Source organism: Cajanus cajan, chromosome 6 (assembly GCF_000230855.2).
Source record: "Cajanus cajan strain Asha chromosome 6, NIPB_CcT2T_4, whole genome shotgun sequence".
Taxonomy (NCBI): domain Eukaryota; kingdom Viridiplantae; phylum Streptophyta; class Magnoliopsida; order Fabales; family Fabaceae; genus Cajanus; species Cajanus cajan.
The window spans coordinates 61,367,649-61,387,332 of record NC_138522.1 but is presented as its reverse complement, the minus strand read 5'-3'; the positions used below and the strand labels follow the sequence as shown (position 1 = coordinate 61,387,332).

At 37.4% G+C, this 19,684-nt stretch overlaps 2 protein-coding genes across 2 annotated transcripts; both read left to right on the top strand.

The window, feature by feature from the left end:
- Positions 1 to 10,233: 10,233 nt before the first annotated feature.
- On the top strand, positions 10,234 to 13,709 carry LOC145958803 (uncharacterized). The gene is made up of 2 exons (XM_083076349.1): positions 10,234 to 11,267; positions 11,396 to 13,709. Exons 1-2 carry the CDS (start codon positions 10,234 to 10,236, stop codon positions 13,707 to 13,709), a joined length of 3,348 nt encoding a protein of 1,115 aa, XP_082932475.1.
- LOC145958802 (uncharacterized) lies at positions 13,709 to 14,827 on the top strand. Its single transcript, XM_083076348.1, has one exon. It carries the CDS (start codon positions 13,709 to 13,711, stop codon positions 14,825 to 14,827), a length of 1,119 nt encoding a protein of 372 aa, XP_082932474.1.
- The last annotated feature ends 4,857 nt before the right edge of the window (positions 14,828 to 19,684 follow it).

The following is a 19,684-nucleotide window of genomic DNA, read 5'->3' as shown; positions in this document are numbered from 1 at the left end:
TGTAAAAAAGAGAAATAAATAAATAATAAAGTAAAATAGCGGTTAATAAATTAAATTTAGTTAAAGAGAAATAAGATAGAAGCAAACTTTTTGAGAAATTATTGGTTTAGACGAATAATGAATTACTTAAGATTAATTAAATAAAAAATAATCAATTATGTGAGAAAGGGAAGAGAGGCGTTAATCACTGGGTCATAAATAGTCTGAAAAAACACACAACATAACATAATCGATTATGTTGTTTTTAGATAGTGTAAAACCTTAAAAGAAAACATAATTGATTATGTGGCAGCGCAGCCTCTCATTTCTTCACATTTATGTATGGAAGTTTTTTAGTTTAGATGCCATACATTTGGTCACACCACCATTTCTTGCCCACTAAACCAGCTTTTGCGATTTCTTCTCTTCCATAAGCTTACCCCCATCAAAACAGCGTTGGATAAAGAGATAATTTAATACAACAAAATGTATTTTACTAACATTAGAAAAATATTACTAAATTATGAGTAAATATTATTAATATATTTTTGTGACATTTTATTAAATATAAGATAAAATTTATGTTATTAAATATTTTTAACAATATTTTACCTATTAATGATAACATTTTTAAAATGTTACCAAAATAGTATTTTGTAACATTTTAATAATATTTCTAAACTTTTGTCAAATTTATAAAATAATAATTAGATTGTATCATTACTTATATTTTATAATTTTTATCTACAAATTTTTTAGAATTTAAGATATTTTAAATTTTTTTTAACAAGAGAAAATATTTTAAGTTAGTCAATACCAAATTTAAATCATATATCAAATTAAGATTTTACTCTATAATTATATATACTATTTATGTCTCAATTTTTAAATCGATGTTTGACTTCAATTTTGAGAAACAATTAAAGATAAGATAAATATGTTTTTTATATATCATTGTAGGACTTAATTTTGAAAGACATTGATAAAAAAAATATTAGGCTAAAAAAATATTACTCTATTAATAATAACATTTTCTAAAAAAAATATTATAATAACTTATTAACTTAGGGGGTGTATTGGATTAGGATTTTAAAGGACTTTTTTAGTAAAAAAAAATCCTGCGGATTTTAAAAGACTTTGCAGGATTTTCATGACTTTTAAGATTTTGCAGGATTCTACAAGATTTAAAATCAGGATTTTAATGGATTCTATAAGACTTTTAAATCAAGATTTTAATGGATTTTGTGGGATTTTATGGAGTTTTGACATTTGATAAAATTTAAAAAAAAATTCATACATTCAAATTTAAAAAGAGTCAAAGATAAAAATAATTAAAAAAACAATAATCTCTAGATAAATAATAATAATAATTCTCCATAATATTCTATCATCTTTTTATAGCATCCACTATCAATTGTAACAATTCATTGAAATCCTCCTTGGTCCAAGCTTCATAGTTTTCTTTCTCTTTTCCTTTTTCTTTATTATTTCCATGTGAATCTCCCATTTGAATTACTAAAACAATATATGTTGAAAACTAGTTATATAAATAATTATGGATAAGTGACAAAATCAATAAAATTATATTATTATTTTTAGAAGCACACTAATTATACAAGATCGAATATATCTTGACTATCTAAATGGATCAAATATCTCAATCATTATAAAAAAAATATAAAAACGAAAATATAGAAACAAAAGATAATTTTTTATATAAAAAAATCAATATATTCGATACTGAGAAAATATTTAGATATATAATCTTTTTATATAAACGAAAGTATTTAGATATAGAAAATATATATATATATATATATATATATATATTAATTTTAGTTATATATTATATGATAATTTTTAACGATATTTATAAATGTAAATTATTCTAACAAATATTTTAACAATATTTTATTTTTTAAAAAATAAGCTAATGAAGACAAATCCTAAACCCTAAAAAATTAGATACTGCAATGTCTTATGTTAATTTTCTTTTTTAAAAATATAAAAAAAATCTTAATTTCACAATATAAAAATAAAAAGAAAAATTCATAGCAAAAAAAATAAAATAATTGTTGAGTCATAAAAGGAGGGATAAGAGTAACAAATTCAAGGGAATGAGAGAGTTCGCAGTTTTTATGCTGGGAGGGTTCTTCCCCCAACTAAGATCCATTTTCATCTCATTTTACTCACAGAAACCCTAACAAATTCATCTTATATATATATATATATATATATATTTAGAGATTATGATATCAATTTCATCTTTCACCTTTTTCTTTTCTTGACGTGTGTTATAAAAACATTACCACTTAAAACTTGAAATTTCAAGCATTTTTTTGTTATATAAAGAAACAAATTCAACTACATAGAATAAAATAAAGCAAGTCAATTAAAGAGAACGAACAGAAAAATAGAGCAAGTCAATGACACTATCATTTACATATCAGAGTTTCATAAAATAGGAGAATGGGATGAGAACAGTACTACAATATTATGTATGAGCAATGAACAATAGAAAAATCACTTCAAACAATCCTTCAAAATCCGTTGGGTTTGGATGGGATTGTTTTATGAATATGGTATTTATAGATAACACTAGAAAGTCCTTCAAAATCTCTCTCACACAACAATCCTTTAAAATCCTTATATTTTTGAATACCAATGGATTGTTTTTAAGTTGTAAAAAATCTCAAATGAATACCAGTGGATTTTAATGGATTCTTTAAAAAATCTTGAAAATCCTGATTGAATACCAATGGACTTTTTTACTCAAAAAAAGTCTTTTAAAATCCTACGAAATCCTAAACCAATACACTCCCCTTAATCTATAATAATATTTTAATAAATGTAAATATGCGAATGTTACTAAAGATGTCGAATGGAATTGTGATTATGTCGTTGCTCAATAATTAATGTTATTAACCTTATTGAAACCCCGAATGGAATGGTGATTATATCGTTGCTCAATAATTATTGTTATTAACCTTATTGAAACCCCACGCAGTCATAGGTAAAGTTAAATGTTGTCTGTCTGTCCATTAATTTTATGAAAATTGTCTCAGAAGAATTTGCTAATATGCTGACTGCAGATTTCGGCCTCAAAATGAGTTTCATCTATTGTAAACCAGCCTTAATTAGTAGTCAATAAGTTGATAAATTAAATTCTGTATTATCCACCAATTCTTCAAAATAGTTCCCAGCTGTAAAGATCAATTCAGCTAAATAAAAGTAGTAGAAATTAATAACTCAAAAACTTCATATATATATATATATAGCTTAGTAAATACTAAGGGGGTGTATTGGATTATGATTTTAAAGGACTTTTTTAGTGAAAAAGAATCCTGCGGATTTTAAAAGACTTTGCAGGATTTTCATGACTTTTAAGATTTTGCAGGATTCTACAAGATTTAAAATCAGGATTTTAATGGATTCCACAAGACTTTTAAATCAGGATTTTAATGGATTCTGTGGGATTTTGTGGAGTTTTGACATTTGATAAGATTTAAAAAAAAATTACATTCAAATTTAAAAAGAGTCAAAGATAAAAATAATTAAAAAAAACAATAATGTCTAGATAAATAATAATAATAATTCTCCATAATATTCTATCATCTTTTTATAGCATCCACTATCAATTGTAACAATTCATCGGAATCCTCCTTGGTCCAAGCTTCATAGTTTTCTTTCTCTTTTCCTTTTTCTTTATTATTTCCATGTGAATCTCGCATTTGAATTATTAAAATAATATATGTTGAAAACCAGTTATATAAATAATTATGGATAAGAGACAAAATCAATAAAATTATCTTATTATTTTTAGAAGCACACCAATTATACAAGATCGATTATATCTTGGCTATCCAAATGGATCAAATATCTCAATCATTATAATAAAATGTAAAACCGAAAATATAGAAACAAAAGATAATTTTTATATAAAAAAATTAGTATATTCGATACTGAGAAAATATTTAGATATATAATCTTTTTATATAAACGGAAGTATTTAGATATCGAGAATATATATATATATATATATATATATATTTATTTATTTATTTATTTACTTATTTATTTTAATTATATATTATATGATAATTTTTAACGATATTTATAAATGTAAATTATTCTAACAAATATTTTAATAATATTTTATTTTTTAAAAAATAAGCTAATGAAGGCATAAATAGTATAGTATTATTAGTAGAGAAAAAATGGAAAAGACAAAAACATAGAAAAAAAAAAGATGAAAAACTCACTTGAAAATTATTGAAACACTTGAAAAATCACTTCAAACAATCCTTCAAAATCCGTTGGGTTTGGATGAGATTGTTTTATGAATCTGGTATTTATAAATAACACTAGAAAGTCCTTCAAAATCCCTCTCACACAACAATCCTTTAAAATTCTTATATTTTTGAATACTAATAGATTGTTTTTAAGTTGTAAAAAATCTCAAATGAATACTAGTGGATTTTAATGGACTCTTTAAAAAATCTTGAAAATCTAGATTGAATACCACTGGATTGTTTTTAAGTGACATAAAATCATGATTGAATACCAATGAACTTTTTTACTCAAAAAAAAGTCTTTTAAAATCCTACGAAATCCTAAACCAATACATCCCCCTAAGTCTGTGTTTGGAAATGGATCACATATAGATGTGATTTTCACATTAAAATATTATTAGTCCTAACTTTTACATTTTTCACATAAATTAAATAATAATAATAAAAAACTTGATTTGTTGGTTATAGAACATGTTTAAAAAACTTTAAAATGTAGACTAGCCAAGATTTTCTCTTGCTAGGTTTCATCAGAAAATAATAATAAAGCTACTAGATTTCAAATAAAAAAAAAGGGAGGGGGAAGGATGCTTGCATTTGGCATCATTCCTACCGTACCAATTCCCTAACGCACAAAAGTCCAAGAAATAGAACATAAACGAAAAGTGAATAAACGTAATAAGACCAAGTTGATTCTGTAATTTGGTTTCTTGTTCTTATTGGAACTAGCCAATTCAATTCAGTGTCCCAATTCTTGTTCTCCCCTTAATAGACATCCTGTTTTGACTTTGCTCTACTGCCTCACAACTGTAAGTCACTATACTCTCAATCAATGAACCATTAGTCCGTCAACAAGCCCCACTCCTCACAGTTATATAACTTGGATATATTTGTTGAACTTGATCCACTGCAAACTTAATAATCAAATATTAAAATCTAAAATTGAAAAAGAAAAAATTGCAACATAATATTAACAATACAAATATATATAAGAAAATATACTCATGTATGTATCTCTACTCACAGTCTTTGATTTTTTTTCTTCCGAGAAATACTAGTACGTATCAGATATCTAAAATCCAGTGCTATATAGAAAATGTGATCTCGAATATTTAGGGAACAACGTTACAAAGCATGGTACATGTGGGAAATGGGATTATGAAAACATATTCCAACTACAAATAATGCATTTAATGAATGGCTTTTGAATTATTATGAATAGTAGTATTTAATATTTAAGAAAAATTGTAGAAAAATGTAATAAGACGATGTAGAATTATTGTTCCCATTTGTTTACATCAGCGGTATAAATGTTCAAACCGAGGCATCCGATTTGTCTTGTATATTATGAATGGCGTCTAAAACTACGCAAGAGTTTTAATTATAGACGTAACTTGTAGTACATAAAATATGTGTGTAGATGTTGCAATCTGTTTTGTGTTAAGTTGTGTATAACGTTTGCCATGGTCATGATAGATTGACATAACTTTTTTTCTTACCCACTAAAATAGACTTAATAGAGTTTGAATAATATATAAAGAGTTTTAAGTTTAAATTTTGCTGAAGTTATTGTATATACACATAGCTTTCGATGTGATTGTAATATTGTTTGTATAAAAGTTGAGTTTTCAATTTCAAAACGTAGTTGATAATATACGAAAATCATACAATAAAGTAATTAATTAAGGAGATCATTGAAAAATACATCAATATTTTGAACAATGTTAGAGAATTAAGTAACACACAAAAAATATGCGTCAACACTACTAATTCAATATCTTAAAACATTACATCTAATTCGAAATCTCAAAACATTATACATATGAGTATATCTCTGGGTAGGTATGAAGGTTGGCATGTGTATTGTGCTGGAATTATACCGAGTAGGTATAGTTTCACTTATGTATGAGGGTTGGGTACCATTTATATAATATAATTAATTCTTCCTTGGCTGACAAAAAATGGATTTTTGTAATTAAGTTCAAATTAAAGCATTTGGCGTTATTAATTATTTCTATACCATGGTTTCTTTTAAAGAAGAAAATTATTCTTATCAAATAATAGAATTGACTTTCACGATTCTGAAATATACATATACACAAGGAAGTTCACTTGTTAATACGTTCATATGCATGTATATGCATGCATATATGCTGCCTAATGTATACATGTATGTATAGTTTCCTATGCTAACGTTATATATAAAGGATTTCCACCATCAGAAAATATTTATAACAATGCAGAACATTAGGGTCTTTGAAAATGCCACATTAAAACGCGTTTCGGGAAAACAAGATCTTGTATTATTAATATAAAAATCATAATTTGCAAAGAAAGACCAAGCATAGATAGAAGGGAATTATAATATAAAAAGATGGATTCGATCGAATTGTGTAGTTTGCGGAGAAGATGGGGAATCCATAGAATAGATATGGGTGCTCCAAATGTCGTTATCTGGTCGGATATAACATAATTTTATATTGCACCTGTGATTTTCATTCCTTGTCCTGTCCCTACCTGCAAAACAAATAAAATAGAGTTCTTGTGCTTCAAAATATTTATTAATTATGCAATTATTTATTTGCACATGGGATTTTGAATGTGTATTATGTATGTGGGCTTGTGAATGTGTTGGGGAGGGATCAATTATGGAGATTATAGGAAAGATACAATATCCATTGGATTGCTAAGCTCCAAATGCGTAAAGCCAAAAGTTGTTGAATTGGCTAATAACATTATTATATACAGAAATTTTCCTCTGAATTAATTATGTTATCTACTCTTTCTTTTTCATTTTTCCCATTTAACTATGATGTAAGATGTAACTCCATCGCCGGCGCCAGGTCATTCCGTTTCTGTTTCTCAAATAAGTATATAATTATTCTTAATATTTGAATTTGAGACTTAAGTTTATGCAACTTCACGCTAGTTTATCTAAATATTACGTGGTTATTTCTGATTTTTTAAATAATAAATCACTAATTACACCTATAAATTAAAACATGTGCAAATTAAGAAATAATAAATCGTTAGTATGAATGAAATTAAACTTTATTTCTTTAAATAAAGTTTTTAGTTTAAGTATTATAGATGAAAAAAAAAACATAAGACTCATTAAAAATAGCTGATCAAATTCTCATGTTGAAATTAATTAGTTATCATCAATATAAAATTGTACTTTACCTCGGTAATATAGTTGAAAAAAAACATGCAAAGGGATTAAAATTCTAATGCCTTCCTACTTTTATTTCATTTTCTTGTATCCTTATTTTTTAAAATTTTAATTATTATAATGAGTATTTAAATATTAAACAATAATTTAAATACACATATTCATAAGGTCGACACCTCTTGTTCATCCCGGTACCATGTGTTCTCTAATAAGTTGTTTAAGGTTGATTCAACACATTGTTATATTTAAAGTAAATCTTAAAGTGGTATTTTTTAAAAATTAATAATAGTATCTTTTAATAAAAAAATAAAAATGTTTTAGGTATGGGACTTAAAAAAATAATTATATTTGTATATGTTTTAGAGATTGATCTTTTAGAATGAATTTTTAAAAATACAAAAAAAAAACTTTTGAATTATAAACCTTAAAAAAATTATATAAATATTAATGCAAAATAATTTTTTTAAGGGAAATCAAATCAAGAGGGCTTATGCTTGAATCCGTCCAGAAATTGTTATCACATAAGCAATTAACAATTTAGTTAACATCTATGAAAACCAATTGTTTTGTTCAAAATAAAAATAAAAATTAGAAGTGTTTGAAAAAATTATGAATTACGTGCAAATAAAACTCACTCCATGGATGAAAAATATATTTAAATTTTTAAATAACGTATAGAGTTGATAATATAGTATTATTTTACTTTTATAAGAGTTGAACTAGTATAGAAAAATATTCCTTCTGATTAGACAAAAAGGAAAAAAAAAAAAAAAAAAAGTTGACAATATTCTGTTCTATTTTTTGTGCAACACCATAATGCTCCATCATCGAAAACCCTCTTCTCTTCTTCAGTTTTCTCAAATCCTTCATCAAATCATCATTCATATTTGACTTTCAATTCCACCTACATTCTCTTCTCTGTTAAACTCTGAATATATTATGCTTTTAATTATACGAGCTTGATATCGAAAGAGATGGCTGGATAACGTTAACGGAGTTTGAACTGAAGTATTATGTGCTCTACCTATTCAAAACCAGCAATTGTCACATTTACACTAAAAATTATTATCTATAGTTCCTGATAATCTTTAAGTGATATATACATTTATGCTTTTCAACTTATATATAGATTCATTAGTGATTATGTAGTAATAATTTATCCATTTACACGCTTCAAATCAAAATAGATACATTCTTGTTTAGAAATTTAACTAACGTCACAAAATTCATCATCATCTATCTCTCTCTCTATCTCTCTCATAATATATATATATATGATTATGTCAAAAAAATTTGAGGTCTTAAACAAATTTTATGAATAATATTTTATTATATCTATTTAATTATTTTAACTATTTGAATTGAAAAAATTTAGTTAAATTTTAATAATTAATTAATTTTAAAATTTTACATAGTGATAATTTATTTGATTATCATCTCGTAATATATATAGTTTATATCAATTGAATCTAAACAAAATTAATTTTAAGAAAAAAATTTCAATAACAATGATTGCAAATATTTTAAGCTTTTCCAAAACATTACATCGATGTAATTCTTTTTAATATAGTTTGATATTTTTAATCAGACATTAATTTCTTTGGTTAATATTTCTTTTAATATTTTCAATTTAGAAAATTAATCAATACTACTAATATCAAATTAATATTTATTAACTGATATTAGTTAACACAAGTATTACTCATTTGCGTCTTCTAGCCAAAATATCTAAGAGAACATTCTTTGTATAGAATAGATTATATTGAGAAAATAATACACATCTTATGTATGTTTATTACTATTGAAATTGATTAAAAAAATTCAATTTCATTTCATATTTTAAAAATTGATAAAATATGATATGAGTACAAGGAAATAAAATTATTTAATATATGCATAAAATAATTAAAAAAACATTTTTAATGAGAACATAATACACACACGCAAACACACAAGTACTATGTAAATGATTATAAATACACACACATAAGTACCGTATAAATGATTGTATTTTTCAAGTAACATGTGAATTTAAATATTAAGAACCTATTTAAATAATATTTAAATAGGCCTTAGAAATATTCTTTAGGATTTCTCAACTAAAAAAAAATATATTAGGGAAGTTTTAAAATGTTGTTTTAAGTTTGTATCTATACAAGTTCTAGTGCCAATAAGTAAGTGTACCGGAAGGGTCCTATCGGCCACATGGATCGGCGCGTCATGACCTATCAGATATTGACACATCTCAGACATCGATTCGGCTCGGTGAACGGCCGAGACCGTGAAGAACCAAAGGGAAACCAATCCTTTTTACATCGGCTCGGCCAAAGGCCCAGACCGAAGGAGTCATATTTGTCGTATCCTTTCGGTTCCCTGTCGGCTCGGCCAAGAACCAACAAAGCCAGAATGGTTAAGACGATAATCATGATTGATAAGGGACAACACGTGATTAAGGCATAACCAGCCGATTAGCATCGTATTACCTAATTTGGTAAGTGTCAGAGAAGGCCCACCACGCTCAGGCCCATGATAGGTAGTATAAATAAGTCACACGTAACGAGGTATGTCACTGTTCAATTATTACTCTTGAGAATCGTGCTTGTCCTGACTTGAGCGTCGGAGTGCCTTTTGCAGGTACCTCCCCCCTCTGAAGATCCACCTGAAGCTCTCGTTCGACCCTCTACCCACTAGAAGATTACGAGTGTACCCTCAGACAGGTACATTTTGGCGCCCACCGTGGGGCCGAACCGATAGCTTTTCAAAGGCAGACTGAGCACTACGTTGAAGAGAATCATGGCAAAGACAAGGAGAACTAACGTTGAAGACCACCAGTCCGAAGATGAGCACCAGTCTGGGGCAGACAATGCCGAGACGGTAGACGAGACAAACCTGACCGAGATGGTACGCCAAATGAAAGAAGAAATGGCCGCCATGAAGCAACAACGGGAGAAAGATGCCCGCGAGATGGCTGCGTTACGAGAAGAGAATGTCGCCCTCAAAAATCAATACCGTGATCCCACATGGAAGCCCTCCGAGACGACGCACACTCAGGGGTCGTATCACTCTCTCTCCCATCACACCTCCATCCCACACACTTCTGTCGCTGCCCCAGGCAATCACACTTCGGTGCAGGCACCTGGCCGTCCCGTACATGCCGTCCCGGTCGGCACTCACCGACACCCGTTCACCCCAAACATCATGCAGTCCTCGCTCCTTGACCATTGGAAATCCCTGCCATTGGACAAGTATGACGGAATGACCGATCCAGATGAGCACGTGGACGTATTCCTAACCCAAGTCACTTTGAGCACCACAGACGACGCGACACTCTGCCGAATCTTCCCGACATCACTGAAAGGACGTGCGCTGAGTTGGTTTACTCGGCTTCCTACTAACTCGATCGACTCGTTCAACACGTTAGCCTCTCAGTTCATTATCCAATTCGCTACGAGCCGACCCCACCAGTTGACCTCTCTAGCATTAGTCAGTATTCGTCAAGAGAAGAAGGAATCCTTTCGGGCATTCATGAGCCGGTTCAACAAAGCAGCGCTCGAGATTCGGGACCTGAACCCTGCTGTAGCCTTACACCATCTCACCACTGCCTTAAAGCCAAGGTCCTTTGCCAACAACATTTGTAAGAAACCACCCATGGACATGAACGATTTGCGTCGGCGAGCCGACAAGTACATGCAAATGGAGGAACTAGCTGAGTTCCGTAACCAGGCTAGGGCGGAGGTGGCGGCTAAACCTGAAAAGCTAACCGAGAGTAGTTTTCAGAGCCTTCCGAAAGAACTTGTCCCCCGCGAGAAGCCCTCTTGCGGGCCGAGGTACTCGCAATATACGCCCCTCAATACTAGTAGATCGGCCATACTAGAGCAAGCGCTTGCCTCAGAAGTACTAGTCGTCCCGAAAAGAGCCTCGACCCCTCCAGGGCTGATACGACCAAATCTTGCAGGTATCATCGTAACCGAGGACACTCAACAGAGGAATGCTCGGCTTTGAAGGATAAAATTGAAGATTTAATCAAGCAGGGACAGCTGCAAGGTTTTGTGGACCGACAGGGCTCATCCCGGTATGCCGATCAGTTCTGCCGGCATGATCAGCCTGAACAAAGGACAGAAACGCGCTCGTACAGAGAGCGCAGTCGGTCAAGGGATCGAAGGGAAGCGGAACCTTTGACACAACCTCGGCGAGTCATCAACACCATAGCTGGCGGATTCGCTGGCGGTGGCTCCTCTTCGTCAGCACAACGAAGGCACTTGCGTGCCGTTCGGCATGTACACACGGTCGAAAAAGTCCATCGTTGTTTACCAAGCATTACCTTCACCGAGGTCGACTTTAAAGGTATCGACCCGGACCAAGACGATCCGATGGTAATTAGTGTGGAAATTCACAATTGTATAGTACGTAAGACTTTAGTCGATCAGGGGAGTTCCGCCGACATCCTCTATTGGAACACGTTCAAACAGTTGGGCATCCCAGAGATTGAACTGGTTCCTTACAATGAGCCTTTGGTGGGATTCTCGGGCGAGAGAGTCAAGACGAAGGGTTACATCAAGCTGTCAACCCAGTTTGGGTTCGGAGGGGCTGAGTACCGAGACGTTTCAGTTAAGTATGTGGTGGTCCACGCCAACACGTCCTACAACATTTTGCTCGGCCGACCATCCTTGAATCGCCTCGGTGCAATGGTCTCCACTCCACACTTAGCTATGAAGTTCCCCGCCGAGTCAGGGCGAGTAATCACTGTCCATGCTGACCAAAAGACCGCGCGAGAATGCTCTTTTGCTAGCTTGCGGTTACCAAGAATGAACAATCAAGCACCCAAAGAACCGAGAGGTGTGCACTCGGTATCACAGCAATCGGCAATGGACCTTGATCCCCGGATAGATCAGGATGAGAGGGTCGAGCCCATCGAAGACAAGCAACCAATTCAAGTAGGAGTATTGGACTCCCAAGTCACTTACCTAGGAACAAACTTGTCCGAACAAGAACAGCGGGCTATTAAGCAGGTGGTCCTTGACAACAATGACCTATTTGCTTGGCATCCGTCCGATATGCCTGGCATCGACCCCAATTTTATTTGCCATAAGCTTTCAATAAGCAGGGAGGCAAGGCCGATTGCTCAACGGCGCCGGAAAGCCGGAGAAGAAAGGAAGGCAGCAATCGAAGTTGAAGTAAGCAAGTTGTTGGACGCTCGGTTCATCCTAGAAGAGCATTATACAACCTGGCTGGCCAACGTGGTCATGGTTAAAAAACCGAATGGAAAGTGGCGCATGTGTACTGACTACACTAATTTGAACAAAGCCTGTCCGAAGGACGCTTACCCGTTACCCAACATTGACCGGCTCGTTGATGGGGCATCCGACCACAAGTTCTTGTCTTTCCTCGACGCATACTCTGGATACAACCAGATCCGAATGCACCCTCAAGATGAAGAGAAGACTGCATTCATCACCGAAACGGCCAACTACTGCTACCGGGTGATGTCGTTCGTGTTAAAGAACGTCGGAGCCACCTATCAGCATCTAATGAACAAAATCTTCAGTGACCAGATCGGCCAGAGCATGGAGGTGTACGTTGATGATATGGTTGTAAAGTCGAGTGATGTATCGGCACATACGCGCGACTTGAATGATGTGTTCCAGGCGCTTCGGCAACACCAAATGAGGCTCAACCCCGAGAAATGTGTGTTCGGAGTCTCAGGCAGCAAGTTTTTGGGGTTCATGTTATCCAGCCCAGGTATCGAGGCAAACCCAAACAAGTGCCAAGCCATGCTGGATATGAAAAGCCCAACCACCTTGAAGGAGGTTCAGAAACTAGCCGGACGGCTTACCTCGCTATCCTGGTTCCTCCCTCGCTTAGCCAAGATAGCCAAGCCCATCCTACTTCTGCTCAAGAAAACGGAACGGTTCAAGTGGACCCAGGAATGCGAACAATCTTTTCAGCAGTTTAAAGAACGGCTTAGCACGCCTCCGATACTGTCTAAACCGGCCGGTGACCTAGACATGATTGTCTACTTGGCGGTATCAAGCAATTCTATAAGTGTCGTCATGGTACAGGAGGACCAAGGCAATCAACATCCAATATATTTTATTAGTCGGACGCTGCAAGAAGCCGAACGACGTTACCAGCTATTGGAAAATGTGGCCTTAGGGCTCATCTATGCCACCCGATGGTTAAGACAATATTTCCAAAGCCACAAGATAATTGTCCGAACCGACTGCCGATTGCAAAAGTCCTCCGGAAACCAGAGATTGCCGGCCGGATGATGGCGTGGTCGGTCGAGCTCTTAGAGTTCGATGTGTCTTTCGAGCCGAGAGGCCCCATCAAGTCGCAACACTTGGCCGACTTTGCCAACGAACTCACTCCTCCGGGACGTTTTGAAGACGAGCCGTGGACCATGCATGTCGATGGGTCCTCCAATGCCCAAGGCAGTGGGGCAGGGATAATTTTTGTTAGTCCTTCAGGTATCACAGTTGAGCAGTCCCTTCGTTTTGGCTTCCGAGCATCCAACAATCAAGCGGAATACGAAGCCTTACTAGCCGGGATGCGGTTAGCAACCGAAATGGGTGTGAAAAAAGTCATATGTTGGACCGACTCGAAGATCGTGGCCGAACAGGTCAACGATAATTTCCAAGTCAAGGACTCAAACCTGTTGCAATACTATCACTTATTTCAGGGACTCAAGGATGGCTTCAGTGAAGTTCAAGTACGGCACGTCCTGCGAAACAACAATGAGCGAGCCGACCAGCTAGCTCGGCTCGCCAGCAGCCGAAAGCCAAGGCAATTACGGACCACCATTCATCTTGAGATTCCCTCCCCAAGTGTAACCACCGAATGCATGGCAATAAATGAAGCACCCTCATGGATCGCCCCCATTCGGAACTATATAATTAACGGCGAACCGCCGGCCGACCCGTTGGAAGCCAAGAAACTACGAATGCAAGCGGCTCGGTACTCCATCGTACCCGATGAGCTCTACAGGCAAGGATTCTCCACCCCGCTGCTCAAATGCATTGATGACCTACAAGCCGACTATGTGATGCGGGAAATCAACGAAGGTATTTGTGGTTCTCACTCGGGGGGGCGAACCTTGGCAACCAAAGTTTTGCGAGCCGACTATTATTGGCCGACTCTGAAAGGAGATTGCGCTGACTTCGTCAAAAAATACGTGCAATGTCAAAAGCACGGGAACCTCATCCACGCCTCGACCGCCGAGTTACACAGCATCAGCTCCCCATGGCCGTTCGCCTTGTGGGGCATCGACGTACTTGGACCATTCCTTGTGGCAAAGGGGCAAGTCAAGTTTCTCCTCGTCGCAGTGGACTACTTCACGAAGTGGATAGAGGCCGAACTGCTCGCCTGCATCTCCGCCACCAACGTCTAGAAGTTCGTTTGGAAGAACATGGTTACCCATTTCAGCATACCATACGCCATCGTCTCGGACAACGGCCTTCAGTTCACGGATAAAAAGTTCAATTCTTTCCTTGAAAACCTTGGCATTCGGCACCGGTTCACATCAGTTGAGCATCCTCAGTCAAACAGGTAGGCCGAGGCGGCCAACAATGTCATTCTGACAGAACTGAAGAAGAGGCTAGGTTAGGCAAAAGGAGCATGGGCTGCTACCGAAAGTCCTTTGGGTGTACCGCTACACACCACAATCAACCACCAGGGAGACGCCTTTTCGCCTGACATACAGTGCAGATGCGATGATCCCGGTCGAGGTGGGAGAACCATCATTCTGACGACAGCATTTCCATGAAGAGTCTAACGACAATTCACTCCGAGCCGAGCTTGACGTTCTGGACGAAGTGCGAGAAAAGACACAGGTCGTGGCCGAAGCATGTAAACAACGAATGAGCCGACGCTTTAATTCCAACTTAAAGCCAATGACGTTTCATGAAGGTGATCTTGTATGGAGAGCAACCGGGTCGGCAAGGCGCAACTCCTCTAAAGGAAAGCTCTCAGCCAACTGGGACGGCCCGTTCCGGGTACGGCATGCACTCCACAATGGAGCATACAAGTTGGAGGAACTGTCCGGCAAGGTCATTCCGAGAACTTGGAACTCTACCCATCTGAAGACATACTATAGTTAAATTCAATTTTGTAATGCCTAAACAATGTATATGTATCATGATGCACTCTTTTCCTTGACTGATCTTTTTCCCCCTTATAAGAACGTGAAAAGGGGTTTTTGATCGGCAAGGTTTTTAACGAGGCATCAATTCATTAATGAATACCCATTCCACATACTTCAAGTGTCAATTTTTCAGAATTTTTAAGTCTTCCCTTTCGAGACCTCTCTCGGCCAATGATGCGACTTACATTAATTTTTACAAGTTTTCCCTCCCGAGCTCTCTCTCGGCCAAGGATGTGGCTTGTATTTATTTAAGTTTTCCCTCCCGAGATGTCTCTCGGCCAAGGATGTGGCTTGTATTTATTATTTAAGTCTTCCCTCCCGAAATGTCTCTCGATCAAGGATGTGGCTTATATTTATTTATTAAGTCTTCCCTCCCGAGATGTCTCTCGGCCAAGGATGTGGCTTGTATTTATTATTTAAGTCTTCCCTCCCGAGATGTCTCTCGGTCAAGGATGTGGCTTGTATTTATTTATTAAGTCTTCCCTCCTGAGATGTCTCTCGGCCAAGGATGTGGCTTGTATTTATTTAAGTCTTCCCTCCCGAGATGTCTCTCGGCCAAGGATGTGGCTTGTATTTATTATTTAAGTCTTCCCTCCCGAGATGTCTCTCGGTCAAGGATGTGGCTTGTATTTATTTATTAAGTCTTCCCTCCCGAGATGTCTCTCGGTCAAGGATGTGACTTGTATTTATTTATTAAGTCTTCCCTCCCGATATGTCTCTCGGTCAAGGATGTGGCTTGTATTTATTATTTAAGTCTTCCCTCCCGAGATGTCTCTCGGCCAAGGATGTGGCTTGTATTTATTATTTTTTCCCTCCCGAGATGTCTCTCGGCCAAGGACGCGACTTTAATTCTACTCAACACGACTCGATTCGTTCATGCTATATCAAGTAATCGTATTTGACAAAAGTAGCTTGCATTAGAGCATTATCGGCCAAGGATAACAAGAAATTTTCATTAAAAGGGGCTCTATCGACCCCAACATACAGAAAACAAAAAGATAAAACAAATCCCTAAGCCTGTGCTGCGGGTTCCTCGTGGGTCGGCGCCTCCTCCTCGACAACTTCCTCCACGATCGTTTCACCTCCAGCCGGCCCGGCCTGGCGTCGAACAGGCGCTTCGGCGTCAGGCTGTTCATTCGAGAGGATTTGGGTCAGATTTACATACTCCCCCCGATAGAAGTCCATGGACATGTTGAACTGAAAGTCCGAAGGAAGGTTCCCGAAATGCCGGGCTTGGCGTGCCGCTTGCGCGAAGCCAGCCTCATGCTGAGAGAGAACCTTGCTCCTGGCCCTCTCTCTATACGCGCCGAAAGCCTTCTTCTCGGCCTCCAGTTCCCCAGCCAGCTTGGCTGACTGCTCAACCTCGGCCTTCAGAAGATTTTCCAGCCGTTGCACCTTCAAAATCAGGTCATCATTCTGACGGCCCCGACAGTCCAACTCGGCCTCACACTTCTTGTCGTGCCCCTGCGCCGCAGATAAAGCAACCAAGGTTTCCTGCACGGACTTTTCAGACTCAGCAAGCTGTCGACGCAGCGCCTCGGCCTCGGCACTCGGCTGCATCATAATGCTTTGAGCCAAAGCCAAGGACCGAGCCTGGAACTCGCAGAAAAAAGTCCACTTATGGGTCGGCGTCATCTGGCCCAGTATTGACTGCCCCATCTCCGAAGTCAGATCCTGACTCAAGTAGTCTTGGGCACTGACATTAGAGGCCAGGAAGTTTGGGCTCACAAGCCCTTGAGGAGCCACAAGCACGGGCAACCTCTGTTGTTTTTGTCGACGTGCTTCCTCCTCGGCTTTCCTCTTGGCCACCCTTGCCTTGTGGGCATCCTGGGTGTTCTTCTCTTTCGGCTGTGATTGAGGCCGAGCCGTCTCACGGGCCGGGGCCCGGTTATCTCCATGAGTAGTCGTCACTGGCGTGGCAGCTCGGCCTTGTATCAGGTTGCGGATGTCTAAGTCATCGTCTCCATAACTCGTCATGATCCCTGCACAAACATTAGTCAAAATCAATGGCAACGTAGGAATTCAAACAAAAGACGGATGCTATACTAATTAAATCGTCAAGAGGTTGTGCTGATTTCATAAGCCGAACGAAATCTCGGCACGGTAATGGCCGAGGCAGCTTCTCCAACACCGCCAAGTCAGCTCTCTCCTCAGAAGACATCTTGGACTTCGACACCACGTCGTATTTCCTCGGCGCCCGAGTCCAATACAAAGGAAAAAATGCCTTTCCCTTGTCATCAAAGAAGTACTTGTTGTCGTTATTGGGCCAAATCATAACCTTGAAAAACCCTACTTTGAATCCTTTGTAGGAGGTCGTGAACGGCTGAAGCAAGCAATGCTCTGTCCGAACCAACGACAGCCATTTTGCCTTCTTCGTCGACCGAGACGAGTAGAAATATAAGAACAGATGGGGAGTTGGCTCGATACCAAGTGTTAGGCACAACTACCGAAACCCTTGCATCGCGGCCTAGCTGTTCGGATGCAATTGTGTCGGCGCCACGTTGAGCAAACGGAACACACCCATAAAGAACTTATTGAAAGGGAGGGTCACTCCCAAATCCCGAAACAAGCAGTCATACACAAAAAAAGAAGTTATATTTACACTTCTCTCGGCCAAGAAAAACAAAATCAGATTCCCATGACCCGTCATTCCGGCATGGCTCGAAAATGAAGCCGGATGGCACCTCACTCTCTGAAAGAGTAACAAAGTTCTCCGCGTCGAACAACAATGCAATCGAGCCCTTATCAGTATATCGAGAAAATACATTGCCTACCTCTCCATGTACTCATCTATACCCAGGAACTTCTATAGGGCCAAATTGACGCGAAGCCGGGCCGACGCGACGAGCACTCGGTCGGCCCTCAATCATCTCGAGAGAAGAAGCCTCTTCCACACTTTGTGAATGCTCGAACCCCTCGATAATCTGTACACTAGTCGACTTCTGCGATGCCGAGTCTGAAGCACCCCCTTGGTGAGACGGCTCACGCGAACTCGCTTCAGCGGAACCCGCCCCAGTATTCCCAACGGAGCTAGTCTGGGAAACCCTATCCTCTACATCTATATCAAGATCAGCAATTGAAACGTACCTTAATATGCAGTCGGCCTCGGTTGGTAACTAGCACTCAAGGTAGATCTCTACGTCGGCTCGGAGCAACTGCACGCAACAATTAAGTAAACACATTAGGACTTGGTCCCCACCACCCCTATTTATAGTGTTTTCAAAAAACGAGTAGTAACTGCTACTCCCCTAGGAACCGTTGGATCAATTTGATCCAACGATCCACGAGCTTCAACTTTTCAAATCCTTCTCATTATTACTCAACTGTTACCAACCCAACGGTTATAACCTTTCAAATTCCCACGTTCGTTACCCAACGATTATAACCTTTCAAACTCCCACGTTCGTTACCTAACGGTTACAACCCTTCCCATTCTCACAATTAATACTTTAACAGTTACAACTGCCCATTTTAAACCAACCGCCACAAACTGAAATGCCACGTCTACCCTTTGTGTCATTACATTCCTTAAGGCTGGGGGGCTTGTGTACCGGAAGGGTTCTATCGGCCACGTGGATCGGCACATCATGACCTATCAGATATTGACGCATCTCGGACATCGATTCGGCTCGGTGAACGGACGAGACCGTGAAGAACCAAAGGGAAACCAATCCTTTTTACATCGGCTCGGCCAAAGGCCCAGACCGAAGGAGTCATATCTGCCGTATCCTTTCGGTTCCCTGTCGGCTCGGCCAAGAACCAACAGAGCCAGAATGGTTAAGACGATAATCATGATTGATAAGGGACAACACGTGATTAAGGCATAACCAACCAATTAGCATCGTATTACCTAATTTGGTAAGTGTCAGAGAAGGCCCACCACGCTCAGGCTCATGATAGGTAGTATAAATAAGTCACACGTAACGAGGTATGTCACTGTTCAATTATTATTCTTGAGAATCGTGTTTGTCCTGACTTGAGCATCGGAGTGACTTTTGGAGGTACCTCCCCCCTCTGAAGATCTACCTGAAGCTCTCGTTCAGCCCTTTATCCACCAGAAAATTACGAGTGTACCCTCAGACAGATACAGTAAAGATATAGTCT

What these genes read in the sequence shown, in the direction of transcription:
- LOC145958803 (XM_083076349.1), top strand. Translation starts at nt 10,234, where the DNA reads ATGGCAAAGACAAGGAGAACTAACGTTGAAGACCACCAGTCCGAAGAT. An exon ending in AAGCCCTCTTGCGGGCCGAG is followed by an intron (nt 11,268 to 11,395) that starts GTACTCGCAATA and finishes CAAATCTTGCAG; the next exon opens with GTATCATCGTAACCGAGGAC.
- LOC145958802 (XM_083076348.1), top strand. Translation starts at nt 13,709, where the DNA reads ATGGCGTGGTCGGTCGAGCTCTTAGAGTTCGATGTGTCTTTCGAGCCG.